Below are 14,357 nucleotides of genomic sequence, written 5' to 3' on the forward strand. Positions count from 1 at the left end.
ATTGATACAACAACAGTACCGCTACCGCTAAGAATATTTGCATAACAAAAGAAGCTGGGAAAGTCAAGAAATTGGCTATTCACAGTATTGTTAACGGAGGGCCAGGACCTTAGGCGGCGATTTCTGGGATTGTTTCAATATTTGAATTTCTCGCTTAAGCTTTTTCACCTCTTCCAGCAATTCCGCTGTCACCCCAGAAGAAACTGTTCTGTTACTGGATCGTGACGATGCGGATGCAATTTCGGCTGTCAAATTTCGCATGCGTCGATTTGCGTTTCGTATACGATGTCCGACAGAAGACCATTGAGAATATGATCCCGAAATTGAAGATCCGGGAACATCTGTGCTTCGTCCCTGCGTCGAACTTAGCGTTGCAAATGAAGGAGAACCAGTTGCTCCAGTTGTAGATGGTGCGATTGTCGATTCTATAGCCCACGTCGGTGGTCGGTAAGACATAATCTGACCAGAATTTTCCGTTTGTGTGCTTGGTTTCGGGTACCGATCACGACAATAGAGCCAGAGCAGGCCTAGAAGACCTGCCAGGACCGCTAAACCACCTAAGATGCTTCCGACTATAATACCAACGGTTTGCTTAGACAAGTTCGGCGAAGGTGACGATGGCGATGGCGATGACGATGACGGAGAGTCTACGAGAGACTGGGAGGATGTCAGCGATGGCACAACGTCGCTTGTCACCAGATCAATGGTGCTTGTGGGTATATCAGTAGCTTCGTCAATGCTACACAAAAGAGATTAATTCAGTTGATCATGAAAATATGAGGTTACTTTCAGGAAACTTACGTATATTGAGCATAATCAAAGCTCAGGAAGACATGATACGTCACATCCGACATCGAAATCCGCATATGATGAGGCTTGTATTCAAGCCCTTCCTTGCTGAACACTGGCACTTGGTAATCCCTTTTGGCATGAGCAGGAACTGTCGGATCACCAGAGTGGCTAAAAAATATGGGAGGCTCATTGTCAACTGTAAAGTTACACTCCGTATTGACAGTAACAACTTCTCCCTCGTTGTAGAAGAGAGTAAAGAAGATATAAATCGCCGTTCCTTTGATGACAGACACCATTTAAGGCACAAAACAGGTCAGATTGACTGAATATGTCAAGATATCGACGACCTATCATACCATTAAAGTCAAAATCGACTGTGTTGGAACTGAAGCCTCTGTCGGGCATGAAAGTGGCAGCCGTCGCCGTATGTCGAAAGAGCTGAGCCGTGTCATACCCAATTGCGCATCCAGCACAATCCTGGTTCGCCCAAGCAACTCCCGGAGCATAAATTGGAAAAGTCCCAGATACCCCGTCTCCATTCTGGTCGTCAATGGTAATGTTCTTCAGTACAGCTACCACTGGTTGGAGTAACGCGGAAAGGTGAAGAAGAAATAGAGTGAGGACTTTTAAGGAGAGGAATCGTTTATGGAAGAAGACGCAACCAGCAGACATTGGTAGGTAAGAGGCAAAAAATTTCGAGGTTCATGGATAGGTCGTTTCAGCATTATAGGTGGAAACGGGCTGTTCACCCATCATAAGTGTAGTACATCATGATTTGACAGATGCGTGTGCTGATATCAGATTTCTCTCGGGAAACAACTGGCCACAGGCTCAACGCAAAGAAAACAGTTCTTGCGTTTCGAGAAGAAGGAACGTGCTGACTTTATGATACGGGCTCGTCGGCAAGATACCGCACATTGGCAGCACGTTATTTATAGAAATCGTATTTCCCACGGATGCAACATCAAATTCAAAGCTCGACGAGGTCGCAAAAACATTTAATTCTGTTGAATCATCGTTGTGAACTGCAAGCAATCGTTTACAGTGAAAATGCTTTACAAAAAAAATATACCGTATGTTGAGCTTTGCCCGATAAGTGGGAGACCTGATCCCTCAATGTCGCATCCACTCTATTCCAACGGTTCAACCATAGCAACTCAAATGCTCTAAACCCCACGCCCAGAATAGACGATGATATTTTACCTCACAAGGTAATCAAATTGTGCTGCTAAAGCGAAAGTGAATGATAGTTGGTTGATGCTTGCGATGCGGGACTCACGATGATGGTTTGTCAAGGGTTTCGTGTGGTGGGACAGCCATCATGATATTGAGACAATGCAAGTAACTTGCCATGCTTGGCGAATGCTCGGACATCGGAAGAACGATGTTTATGCTGTAGTTTAATTGGTTCGTGTTTCATTCCTCTCAGCTAGTCCTTCTCATCTCTAGTATACCCTTAAATCCTCCCCTGCATGATTGATCAACAACATGCAGAGTGTCTAGCAACGTATAGACCGAGTTTTTCGATGCGCCTAGATCCAGAGTTTAGACAAATTCACTTCTTGCTAGAGTGAAATGGGTAGAATCTTAATCTCATATGAGTTCAAATCTCCAATACACAGTAGATATTATACAAGGAACTCACAGGTTTTTTCTTTTCTAGCATGATCCGACAGATATCATAAACTCAGCATCCCACCGTCGTTACAACTTCATCTGTTGTAGAAAGGACATCAAGCACATGGTCTAGAAGCACTCTACAGATCTCCTGCAACATTCAACTGAAACGATGTTTGTATTCCTGGCGTATGAAAAGTGGTGTGCTTTATTGATACAATGACAATGCTGCCAAAAATAAAATAACTGAATAACTTGGGAAGAAAAGAGAGTAAAGAGACTCAAATGAAATGAATCATTAATCATTCATCGTATTGCGGGGGAGGGTCAAGTGGTAACCTCTGTGATTGTTTTAATATTTGAATTTCACGCCTAAGCCTCTTCACTTCTTCCACCAACTCAGCCGTCGCCCTCGATGAAGATGTTCTGGCTTTACTCGATTGCGACGAGGTAGTTGCAATTTCAATTGTCAAATTCTGCATACGTCGATTGGCGTCTCGTATACGATGTTCGACGAGAGATCCTGGACGATTTGATCCCGGATATGATGGAGGCGGTTGAAATGAAGATCTGGGAGCATCTACATTCCATGCTTGTGTCAAGTTTGGGGTTGCAATTGAAAGAGGACGAGCTGCTTCAGGCGGTGATGGTACGGATGTTGGATTCATTGCCCGAGTCAGTGGCGGTGAAGACGTGCTCTGACTAGGATTTGTCCTTTGTGAGTATACAAATGGTCGAGGAGTTGCTGGGCCAGGTTTGCGTCGTTTTGGGGAACGATTGGTGCCACGACGATAGAACAAGAGCAGGCCAAGAAAACCTGCCAGAACCGCTAAACCACCTAAGACGCCTCCAACTACGATACCAATTATTGTCTTCGGTGTCTTCGGCGAAGGTGACGATGACGGTGACGATGACGGAGAGTCTACGAGAGACTGGGTGGATGTTGGTGATGGCACAACATCGGTGGTACTTGTAGGTAAATCAACTGCTTCGTCAATGCTACAGAAAAAACATTTGATTCAGCTCATGACGAAAAAGACATGGTTGTTTTCGTGAAACTTACGTATATTGAGCATAATCAAAGCTCAGGAAGACATGATACGTCACATCCGACATCGAAATCAGCATACGATGAGGTTTATATTCAAGCCCCGTCTTGCTAAATACTAGCGTATGGTAATCCCTTTTCTTTTGTGCGGGTACTGTCGGATCACCAAAGTGGTTAAAGAATACAGGAGATTCGTTGTCAAGCGTAAAGTTACACTCCGTATTGACCGTAACTTGTTCTCCTTCATTGTAGAAGAGAGTAAAGAAGATATAAATGGCCGTGCCTTAAACGGACATCAAGTAGCACGGAACAAGTCAGACTGACTGAACATGTCAAGTATCAATGGTTTATCATACCATTAAAGTCGAATTCCGCGGTGTTGTTAATGACGCCTTTGTCGGGCATAAAAGTGGCAGCCGTCGCGGTATTATCAAAGAGCTGGTCCGGGTCATAACCAACTTTGCATCCAACACAAGCCTGGTTCGCCCAAGCAAGATCCGGAGCGAATATGGGAGCTTTTCCAGTGCGCACGTCCCCTTTCTGGTCGTCGATTGTAACGTTCTTCAACACAGCTGCCACCGGTTGGAGTAATATGAAAAAGTAGAGGAGAAATAGCGTGAAGACTGTCAAGGAAGGATATCGTTCATGGAAGAAGACGCTGCCAGCAGGCATTGGTGGGTAAGAGGAGAAATGATTCGAGATACAAGGTAGGGTCCGGTGGAAACCAACGGGCTGTACACCCATCATGCATCATATTCAGATGGGTGTGCTGATATCATTTCTCTCGAGAGATTTGACTCGTCACAGACTCAACGCAGATAAAGTAGCAAGAAAGAAGGTGAAGATAACAACTGGGCATAGTCGCTTGAAGATAGAATCTCCTCGTCGCCGACGGAAACGGTACTGGCCAGACACTCTCCGGTAAGCGCTGGTGAGCCGGTAAACAAGAGCCATAAACAGGAGCATCATTTTGGCACGTCTGGTAAACAGGGCCAAATACCTCGTACAACATATAGCCTCCCATGTCCAAGAGGTCGGCGAGAGAGTTGAGAGACTGACTTTGGCTGAAATTTGAGTAGAGCTGTTTGTTCATTTCTCTACCACAAGGTCATGCTCGACCCTACACTCTTTGTCAGGAAGGAGAGAGTGTGAGGCGCATCTCGATGCAGCTTTATTACACGTGACTATAATTAACCGCGGTCACAGCGAATCAAACTTCGATACGATCCTAAGCCACTCATGGGGACTTCAACAGTACTGATGCTACGTCTAATCACCCGGCATTCAATGGCCTCAATCTTGGATTCCGTTAATCGTGAACATCGTACTGCTTTTCCCCTCAGCAAGTTTTTCTCTTGGTCTACTTTGAATGAAACTATAGAATCTCGGATGCTTTGATCTTACCGCTCGTGTACGTCGATTACCCCCAGCACATCACAAGGCAATTCGGTAATTGTAATATCGCACGTTGCTAGTCAGGCTATAACTTTGAAAGTTGGAGAGTCTCGGTGCTCTTCGTGGGCTCGTACTTTTCGCGTCCGTGGATATCTTTATGCTCCGTCACGGTACAGTCCGTCGAGGTATCGTGCTCTGTATCTTCTCAAGTGCCAAAATCGACCACGGTGTCGTTGTCCTCGAGCAAGGGGATGATGAGGCCCTCCATAGTGATCCGAATGAGGGAGAGACTGGGGAGCTGAAGAAGGAGATGGAGGAGACGGAGCCGGAGGAGGCGCAGGGCGCTGGCAGGCGGGGAGCAATATCAAACAGAAACAAATAGAGAGTCAGCGGTCCGACAACAAACAATGAAAATTCAATTCGTCAACACCGCACTACTCATTGTTCCTACATAGGATGTCATCGAACTCGGGATCCCGATCAACATTCGGGGTCCTCCTTTGCTTATCAGTAACCACTTGTCGCAGCAAACAATACTAGGCCCTTCCGTGTGAAAGTTTAGGTACGTGCATGCAGCATGTCATATGTCACTGCCTCATCCTTGGTCTTAACGATGACTTCTTCCGCAGAAGGACCACCTTTGAGGCTGCTTGCGCTAGGTATACACGTCCTCTCTCACCGATAGAGTCACTGACTAGTAAACTCTGAACAGATGGCGGTGGGATTCGCGGACTTTCAGAACTACTCATCATCAGAGAAGTTATGCACCAGCTGATGTTTGAGGAGAACAAGAGGCGGAAGAAGGACGGTGAAGAATCTCTTAGCGTACTCCCGAAGCCGTGCGGCTACTTCGATCTGATTGGTGGTACTAGTACTGGAGGGTGCGCTGTGTTATACATCTACAATCGTCTCATGTAACTCACATGTATATTACAGGATAATTGCTTTGATGCTTGGGCGTCTTCGGATGGATATAGACACGGCGATAAAAAACTACGATGATCTGGCAAAACGAGTCTTCTCTGCTCCGAAGCGATGGGGAGATGGAAAATTCAAAGCGACAACACTCGAAACAGCCATAAAATCTGTCGTGAAGGCAGTAACTCATGACTCCGAGTCACCCTTATTAGAAGATGATCAAGCTGGGCTCTGCCGAACGTGAGTATATTACTTACTCTTCCATGCATTTGGACTTTGAATTCGAAGATTTATTAGATTCGTCTGTGCAAAGAACGCCCACGACACGGGCATTCCAGTGCTTTTCAGGACATACCAGTCTCGTGAAACACATTTAGATTGCAAGATTTGGGAGGCCGCTCGAGCGACATCTGCAGCACCCACGTTTTTTAAGCGCATTGAAATTGGGCGGGGCCAGCCCTATATTGATGGTGGACTAGGCCGCAATAATCCGAGTCAGGTAGTACTGGAAGAAGCCAATGCTCTATTTGGCGCTCGTCAAATCGGGTGCTTGGTGAGCATTGGTGCTGGAGAGGCCGGAGTAATCGAAATCAAGAAACCTGGATTATGCCAGCGGTACATACCAACCGACGTCATCGATACGTTAGAGGCAATTACCACCGACTGCGAATCAACACACCAAAATATGTTGCGCCATTTCACCAACTTGCCAAACACCTATTTTCGAATAAATGTCGACCAGGGGATGCAGAAAATAAAGCTTTCCAAATGGGAGAAATTGAGCAACGTGGAGGCTTATACATCGCAATATATGAAGAAGGTGGAGGTCGCTGAGAAGCTTGCCTTGTTAGTTAGTGCGATCAGAGTTCCGAAAGGGCAGCTTCTACTCGAGCAACTCAGTATGGAAGAATCGCTCATATAGATTTTCATAATGATCTAATCTCGTTACCCTAGTGACTCCTAGGCCTCTGAATGAATCGGTCCCACAAGCCAGGGAACGCAAGCGTTGTCCGCTTCCTGTGAAATCATTTATGGGACGAGAGGAAATCTTTGATAAGATGCGCAGATATTTTGAGTTGGGGGGTGATTCTGGATGCGTCTTCGTTTTACATGGCCTTGGGGTTCCGGCAAGACCCAAATTGCTCTCAAATTTGTGCAAGAATCAACCTGGTATGATCCCACTCTCTACACGACTGGCGACAATTTATATGTTTCCTTTCCAGCTTCTCTAATGTCTTCTACATTGACACGACCAATGAACAAACTCTTCGAACAGACCTTGAGGCCATCACTCCAGGAAATACAGAGCGATCAGTAGATGCGAGTCTCCATTGGCTTGCAAGCCAGCACGAGGGGAACTGGCTTCTCTTCTTCGACAACGCGGACGATGTGAACTTGAAACTGAAGAAATTCATTCCTCAGTGTCGATCTGGAAACATCCTGGTTACAACACGTAACCGAGAACTTTGCCATCTCTCTGCGAAAGACGGGGATGCAAAGGTTGGTGCGATGGAGCACGAAGACGCAAAAAACCTGCTGCTGGATCGGGCTCGGGCAGAAGAGAGCGATGAAAATAAAGTGCTGGCAGAGGCAATTGTACAGGTTCTTCTTCTCATTTTCGTGCGTTAGAAACGCTTTCAGTCTAAAGCACGAAACAGGAACTCCATTGCTTTGCTTTGGCTATTTCCCAAGCTGGCGCTTACGTTCACTGCCACTTGTCATTAAGCAAATATCGAGAATTCTATCGACGTCACCATGACAAACTGTTACAGAACGAAGAGTTTCAAGGAGAAGATCCATACGAACGAGCGGTGTATGCGACGTGGAGTCTGAGCTACGACAAACTTAACATGTCAGCAAGATCTTTACTCCAAATATTCTCGATGGTACATCACGAAGGAATTTCGGAGGAAATGTTCGAAAAGGCGGCATCGTCTAAAGAGCAACTGGAGGATTCCGAACTACAAAACAAAGTGACTGAGTTGTTGAACGAGCTGGGAAAACGAGGTCCAGACTGGTCTTGGGACTTTAAGCTGGTCATCGAGCGTCTTCGTTCATATTCGCTCATTGAATATGATGATCGAAACAACACCTACGGCATTCATCCACTAGTACAACAGTGGAGTCGTAGCACCATGGCAGGAAACAGACAGCTCATGCAGAAATGTGTACTCAGCATCATTGGCCTATCGATTTCTTCGTCATTCGACGACCAGGACTACAAGTATCGACGGACACTTTTGCAGCATATCTCCAGCTCCAGAGCCTCCTTCGATCCAGAACAGATGGCCCCTTCAGTTTTGAGTGGTATGGCACTTGTGTACTTCGAACAGGGGCACTGGAAGGATGCAGAGGCGCTTGAGGTGGTGGTGATGGAGAAGAGGAAGCAGCTGCTCGGTGATGATCATCCTGACACACTCACGAGCATGGGCAATCTTGCGGGCAGGTACAGAGACCAGGGGCAGTGGAAGGATGCAGAGGCGCTTCAGGTGGTGGTGATGGGAAAGAGGAAGCAGCTGCTCGGTGATGATCATCCTGACACACTCACGAGTATGGCCAATCTTGCGGCCACGTACTGGAACCAGGGGCAGTGGAAGAAAGCAGAGGCGCTTCAGGTGGTGGTGATGGAGAAGAGGAAGCAGCTGCTCCGTGATGATCATCCTGACACGCTCACGAGCATGGGCAATCTTGCGTCTACTTATAGGAAACAGGGGCAGTGGAAGAAAGCAGAGGCGCTTGAGGAGGTGGTGACAGAGAAGATGAAGCGGCTGCTTGGTGATGATCATCCTGGCACACTCACGGTCATGGGCAATCTTGCGTCTACTTACAAGAAACAGGGGCGGTGGAAGGAAGCAGAGGCGCTTCAGGTGGTGGTGATGGAAAAGAGGAAGCAGCTGCTCGGTGATGACCATCCTGACACACTCACGATCATGGGCAATCTTGCGACCACATACTGGAACCAGGGGCAGTGGAAGGAAGCAGAGGCGCTTCAGGTGGTGGTGATAGAGAAGATGAAGCGGCTGTTCGGTGATGATCATCCTGACACGCTCACGAGCATGGGCAATCTTGCGACCATGTACTCGGACCAGGGGCAGTGGAAGGAAGCAGAGGCACTTGAGGTGGCGGTGATGGAGAAGACGAGGCAGCTGCTTGGTGATGATCATCCCGACACGCTCAGGAGCATGGGCAATCTTGCGACCACGTATTCGAACCAGGGGCTGTGGAAGGAAGCAGAGGCGCTTCAGTTGGTGGTGATGGAGACAATGAAGCGGCTGTCTGGTGATGATTATGATTGATGAATGTTGAGGTGCTTCAACACTAGGAGTGAACAGACACTATGATATTCATGGGTATCGAGCATGCCATCAAAGGTCAAACTTTCTACTTCCTTTTTAGCCTTCTCCCCTTATTCTATTCCCATCATCTTTTCGCCCTCTCATGGGGACTTCAACAGTACTGATGCCACGTCTAATCACCCGGCATCCAATGGCCTCAATTTGGGATCGCGTCAATCATGAAGATCGTACAATTTTGGTCTTTGCTTTCCCCCTCAGCAAGTATTCCTCCCGGTCCACTTTAGATAAAACCATAGAATCCCGTATGCTTTGATCTTACCGCCCATTTTGCGAGTCCCATACTGCACTCTTCCTCCAGAGGAAATCTACTTTTCTGAAAAAATCCGGAAGCCCAACTTTCAGCGCTCGGCTCAGTATTCATAAATGTTTATTAATAGACTTAGACCACATCTTCTATCAGCCGTCTACTTTCTCCTTTCACGCAGCAGAATCAAGCTCTTGGCTAAGTGGCTTCAGACCCAAAGTCACTCTCGTAGTAACGTCGCTACCGGAAGGCTCGTTGTCTCTTCTTTTCCCATTATTCACTTTCTCCGAACCCCAGGATTTGCTCCTCGTCTAGGCCCCGTCTAGTTGTTTAAGTCGAACGATTGGATCTTCGATCACATCCGCACAAACGGTCTCCAATCTATTCACCGACCTGTAGCTTTCGACAGAGTACTTCATGCAGAAAGTGCTGCAGCGTCAACTTGCCAATTTACGAGTTCCAAGATGTCTCTCACTCCAATGAAATAAGACATTCAAATCTCCTTTCCATGCCCAACCATATAAACACTTCAACACAGTGGAGCGGTTCTTGAAGTTCAACCACTATCTCGAATCAACTTACCTCTATCTGAATCGCAAAATGTGCTGTCCCAGTGATTGTTACCGTAAGTGTTTCCTTCTTCGACGTTCCGCCGGAGCACTCAAAATGCACAAAGGTCCCGTACGCTCCGAAGAATACTTGAGCCATCAACATGTCGGTCATAAAGTCGCAAACTACATCGCTCGTAGCCCTACTCTTCACCGTCGATCATCCCGCTCTCCCAGCTCTTCGCCTGAACCAGAGGAGCCATTCGACCTGTACATCGCCCGCGTAGTTCACGCCTCCACGGTCCCAGATATCGTAGCATATACTGCCCTCTCCCTCCTCACCTCCATCTCTCAGGCTCCCCAATGCAAAGTCCCTCACGATGAGAGGAAGTCGAAATATGGCCTTTCATCCCCATCCAAATCATCACCCACCTCTTCTGGGGCAGTCGCCCGTACTACCTTCCCCCGAATAATCAAGCCTCATTGGGATGAACGACACTTCTTCATGGGCGCGTTTTACCTCGCGATTATGGCTTACAAACCCGTATTTGACGAGGAATACCATAAAGAGTTGTCTTATCAGAGTATGATTGGCGTTTCTGGCATTGAGGAAGAGGAAATCGAGGATGTATCTAATGCGTTCAAGCAATGCATGAACCATGAACATGAATCAGCAGTCAATTCGATGCTGCGGGACGAGTTCGTGATCCATGTATCTGAAGTCAACGGTCCCTATGCCTGCGGCCGTCAAATCCGCTGGCCGAACGTTGAGGATGGGAATGAGAACGAGAAGAGTGAGAAGAAGGGATTGGGTTTCAAGAGATCTATCAGTTCGTTTTGGAAGTCGCGAGCCTGAGAGGGCTACTCCCGTCGAGAACTCGGAACCACAATGGCCACGATTACGGACCTAACAGGACTCATGGATATATTTTTATTCTATTATTATTGCTGTCTACTCTACCCATTTTACTTATCGGACTCGGACTTATTTTCTCGTATCTACTTAATCTAATTTTTTATATTGCCACCCCTCCTCATCGAAAGTGTTCTAATCGAGTCAGTTATGCACAAACTTGAAGCTTCAAAATCATATATGTACCCGGACAAGGAGGTCACAGGAACAGCAAAGGAAGATTCATGTATGGCTAGAGACTGCACCTGATGTGAGCGGGAGTAAGAATGGTAACGGCGGTGGGTATATGCGGAGCTAGGTGCACTAAGTTTTTTAGAGAGAATATCGCTCAGGCCGTATTCCCCGGCCCTGCACGATAACATAAACTGAGGGTCATGCAAATAGTAGAAACGGGAAGAGTCGATGGTGCTTCGGAACGAGGGTCGAGAGTTCTCCTATCCTTTTTGGAGATGTATCGAGCATTTGTTGCCAAGGCTAGAGACATTAAGGACGAGTCGGGGCACGGGTGCGAATAAGAAGAAAGGGCAGGTGTAAGGCATGTCTAGCATGGGGAATGGCTGCACAAGGATTCGGTAGGTATGTCGCCAACGTTGAAGGGATGCCAACCCGGGCGACCTTCAGTCAACTCTGGACTAGCTGGAAATCATGTGGGCTACAATGCGGGGTATGAGATTGGTTATAGGTGTGGCGGGACGCGAGTGCTCGAGTAGTTGGTGGCGGGAATGTGGCTACCGAGTCGCTACCGATCAAGGGCGAAACTCTTCGAATTTCTTGATATCATGATATGCAACTTAGACGGACCAACAAGACAACTTGTCGGAGCTGATAAGTAAGAGAATATGAACGAAGAACATGCAGACGAGAGAAAGCTCCTCTCATGTTATGCCAGTTATGGGTACGACTTAGATGGGTAGCTATTAATAGACTCTTTCTATCCGGGCCTCGGTTCTGGGAGACAGGACGTCACTGCACAGACACTTGTATGATAGGCGTATGAGACTGAACTGCTCAAAATTTCTGACGTTGTACAGAAAATAGGAATATCTGCCAGGCGTACACTGCTGTCGCATACTATGCATGATGACGTCATTTGTTTATTCCCCAGCTAAGTAACTTGTGTTGAAGAAATTTGATTTTCCCATAGGCGCAACACGGTAACTGAGACACAGGTAGAGGACATAGTGAACTTGCCTTACTTTCGCTACATATCTACTCATCAAGCCATTCAAACGTTCCTACAATCGCTGTTTTTCCTGCGATAGATCCTCTATTGGGTTTCAATATGGTCATTCTCTTCGCTACGAGATCGAAACCCGTTCTGCAAACAAGGTTTGTTAAAACCGACCCCCAAAGAGATAAGGAAATTCAACGTACATTACCACTAGTCCCTCGACTGTCAAATCTAGGATCTCTTCATCATACCTCTCACTCTCGTCAGGGTTAAAAGGGGCCATAATCGCTAGAACTTTATTGAGCAGACCTGACCCAGGTATACTGGCGTCGACTGAGATAGGTTGCATCTCGGATACGACGCGCTTGGCACCAATCGGAAGGGCGGAAGCAGGGGCCATGGCTTCTATTAAACCGGCCAACAAAAGGGTTATTGTTAGACATCAAACGTGGCAGGAGGGAAGCGTCTATGTTTATAAAACCTACCCGTTCCGATTCGAAATATCGATAGTTCATTCAAGTTCATAGTGGTGGACGCTGGAGATAGTATCATGTCGCTAATTGGCTCACCAGCAACGGACACATTGTTTGTAGATATTCCTGAAGGCGGTCGAATACTAGTTCCATACATGTAGGTGTGTATTTGTTGACTGTGCACTCGTTCCCGAAAAGAAATATCCAGATCCACGACCTGTTCCACGGATTTAGAAGTAAGGGTGTGTGAATGAATAGCGACTCACTCCACCAGATTTCGGCACTTTGATAACCGTAAGCTGCTTACTATAAAGCTTTTTCATCTCGGCGCTCAACTTTTCTTGTCCAACGACGAGTATAGTGTTGACTGTGTGAAGGTATGAGATCTTCAGATGCAACATGATGAGGGTGAGATATATTTACTTTTGAAAGCGTCCACGCATGCTTTGATAAGGCGTTGTCGAGCTTCGGTAGTAGACGCAGGTCCCGATGAAAATAGGGCAGGAGTATCAACGATACACCCCGAGGCCTTGCCTGGCTAAACCGATCAATTGTCGTAAAACCACATGGACCAATTTTATTACCTTGATTATTTTTGTCGAAGCGTTCATCCATATTCTCACCGATATTGCGAATCAAGCGTTCCATCAGTTGGGGATTGCGCTTTGGGTCTGCGTGACCATACCAGTAGACGAGGGGGAAAAGAGTGTTGGAACCTAGTGACATCGGTGCGGTCGTGGCAGCGGAACCTAAGGGTGTTGCTGCTGAGTATGTATGGATTGGATCGGATACGGCCGCAGCAGATAAAGTGCCAGGAACTGTCCAGCCTCCCTATTTTATTTATGTTAGTACAAGCGCTAACCGCAATGGTGGAGCACATACGTCGCCAGGATCAATGTTCACAAGTATAGGAGACCATCCTTGGCCAGCACGGACGCAATAATTAACGAGGACTTTGCATAAAGTCGTCTTTCCTGAATTTGCCGGGCCAATTACTAGGACTCGCGGTGCCTCTGAAGGACGAGCGTTGCTTGTTGGTTCACCGGGAGCCAATGAGGACCCTGTGAGAGTGAATAGCGATCGAACGCGCATTTTCTCGAGTGCGACGTGAAGATTGCCGTAGGCTTTCATTGGCGTTTCCTTGGACACATATTCTGTCGACGGCTGGCCCGTGACGTGTCGAAGATACAGTAAGGCCTGAGTTCAGGGGAAATAAGCGACGACTTATCTCAATAGTGCATCCTCGCCAGGTGAAGACAGCAGCCTTGCATTCGTGACCAAAGAGATAGTATTTGCCTGTGACAAGTTCTGCCCCAAATATTTCCGCCTTGCCTCTCAGGAGCTGAAATATGTCAGGCAGGGAAAAAACAAGACCAAAATGTAAATGTACCTTGATTGCTAGTGACGCTCCTGGATCGAGTTCAAAGCGATACTCCGACTCCGGTTCGAGTTCCCACTGCTGAGTGTCCGTTGACGACTGCTGCGCACTCATGAAAGAAGTACGCTTTTAATGAACAATAATAGGGGCCACACGATTTGCGGGTGATAGGCGAAAGTACGGAAAGACCAATTGTTGAAGTACGCGAACCCGTCGTAGGCGGCACAATCACACAAAATCACAACATGAGATCGCAGATGACGTAAACAACTTCGACTATGTACCCGACTCCGAGACTCGCATACCCGCGGAATGTCCTCGATATTCAGCAAGTACGGTATCTCTAGACGTTCCGCTGAATACACTTTAGAGCAACGGGAGCTCACGAGGACGGCAGACGGGGATGAGCTTTGTTACCCGAAGTCCTGGGAAGACTGATAGCATCTTCTGTTCACCAAAGCGAATCCCCTTTTTCTCCGTTGCCCTAAAAATAGTTCTCCAACA

General features: G+C 47.1%; 7 protein-coding genes across 7 annotated transcripts; 4 read left to right on the forward strand and 3 right to left on the reverse strand.

Annotated features, from left to right (window-relative positions):
- Nucleotides 1-90: 90 nt before the first annotated feature.
- AGABI2DRAFT_176416 (hypothetical protein) lies at nt 91-1,464 on the reverse strand (the record flags this gene model as incomplete). Its single annotated transcript, XM_006457775.1, has 3 exons — nt 91-739; nt 802-1,069; nt 1,149-1,464. 3 exons carry the CDS (start codon nt 1,462-1,464, stop codon nt 91-93), a joined length of 1,233 nt encoding a protein of 410 aa, XP_006457838.1.
- A 1,153-nt stretch (nt 1,465-2,617) lies between these two features.
- Nucleotides 2,618-4,129, reverse strand: AGABI2DRAFT_176417 (hypothetical protein; the record flags this gene model as incomplete). The annotated part of the gene is made up of 3 exons (XM_006457776.1): nt 2,618-3,408; nt 3,473-3,740; nt 3,814-4,129. 3 exons carry the CDS (start codon nt 4,127-4,129, stop codon nt 2,712-2,714), a joined length of 1,281 nt encoding a protein of 426 aa, XP_006457839.1. The 3' UTR covers nt 2,618-2,711.
- Nucleotides 4,130-4,875: 746 nt separating this feature from the next.
- AGABI2DRAFT_190243 (hypothetical protein) lies at nt 4,876-5,278 on the forward strand (the record flags this gene model as incomplete). Its single annotated transcript, XM_006457777.1, is given in 2 exon segments — nt 4,876-5,213; nt 5,215-5,278. Coding segments are annotated over 2 exon segments (267 nt in total), but the record flags the coding sequence as incomplete, so codon positions are not given.
- A 151-nt stretch (nt 5,279-5,429) lies between these two features.
- AGABI2DRAFT_114867 (hypothetical protein) lies at nt 5,430-6,692 on the forward strand (the record flags this gene model as incomplete). Its single annotated transcript, XM_006457778.1, has 4 exons — nt 5,430-5,511; nt 5,565-5,733; nt 5,789-6,010; nt 6,068-6,692. The coding sequence occupies 4 exons, from the start codon at nt 5,430-5,432 to the stop codon at nt 6,690-6,692; spliced, it is 1,098 nt and encodes a 365-aa protein (XP_006457841.1).
- Nucleotides 6,693-6,880: 188 nt separating this feature from the next.
- On the forward strand, nt 6,881-9,066 carry AGABI2DRAFT_148371 (hypothetical protein; the record flags this gene model as incomplete). The annotated part of the gene is made up of 3 exons (XM_006457779.1): nt 6,881-6,940; nt 7,118-7,274; nt 7,628-9,066. The coding sequence occupies 3 exons, from the start codon at nt 6,881-6,883 to the stop codon at nt 9,064-9,066; spliced, it is 1,656 nt and encodes a 551-aa protein (XP_006457842.1).
- A 970-nt stretch (nt 9,067-10,036) lies between these two features.
- On the forward strand, nt 10,037-10,835 carry AGABI2DRAFT_176419 (hypothetical protein; the record flags this gene model as incomplete). The annotated part of the gene is made up of 1 exon (XM_006457780.1): nt 10,037-10,835. The coding sequence occupies one exon, from the start codon at nt 10,037-10,039 to the stop codon at nt 10,772-10,774; it is 738 nt and encodes a 245-aa protein (XP_006457843.1). The 3' UTR covers nt 10,775-10,835.
- A 1,205-nt stretch (nt 10,836-12,040) lies between these two features.
- AGABI2DRAFT_176420 (hypothetical protein) lies at nt 12,041-14,060 on the reverse strand (the record flags this gene model as incomplete). The annotated part of the gene is made up of 9 exons (XM_006457781.1): nt 13,866-14,060; nt 13,704-13,817; nt 13,358-13,651; nt 13,060-13,306; nt 12,899-13,009; nt 12,742-12,842; nt 12,488-12,692; nt 12,206-12,407; nt 12,041-12,149 (listed from the first exon to the last, which is right to left on the reverse strand). The coding sequence occupies exons 1-9, from the start codon at nt 13,965-13,967 to the stop codon at nt 12,041-12,043; spliced, it is 1,485 nt and encodes a 494-aa protein (XP_006457844.1). The 5' UTR covers nt 13,968-14,060.
- Between the last annotated feature and the right edge of the window lie 297 nt (nt 14,061-14,357).

Source organism: Agaricus bisporus (assembly GCF_000300575.1).
Source record: "Agaricus bisporus var. bisporus H97 unplaced genomic scaffold AGABI2scaffold_2, whole genome shotgun sequence".
NCBI classification, from domain to species: Eukaryota; Fungi; Basidiomycota; class Agaricomycetes; order Agaricales; family Agaricaceae; genus Agaricus; species Agaricus bisporus.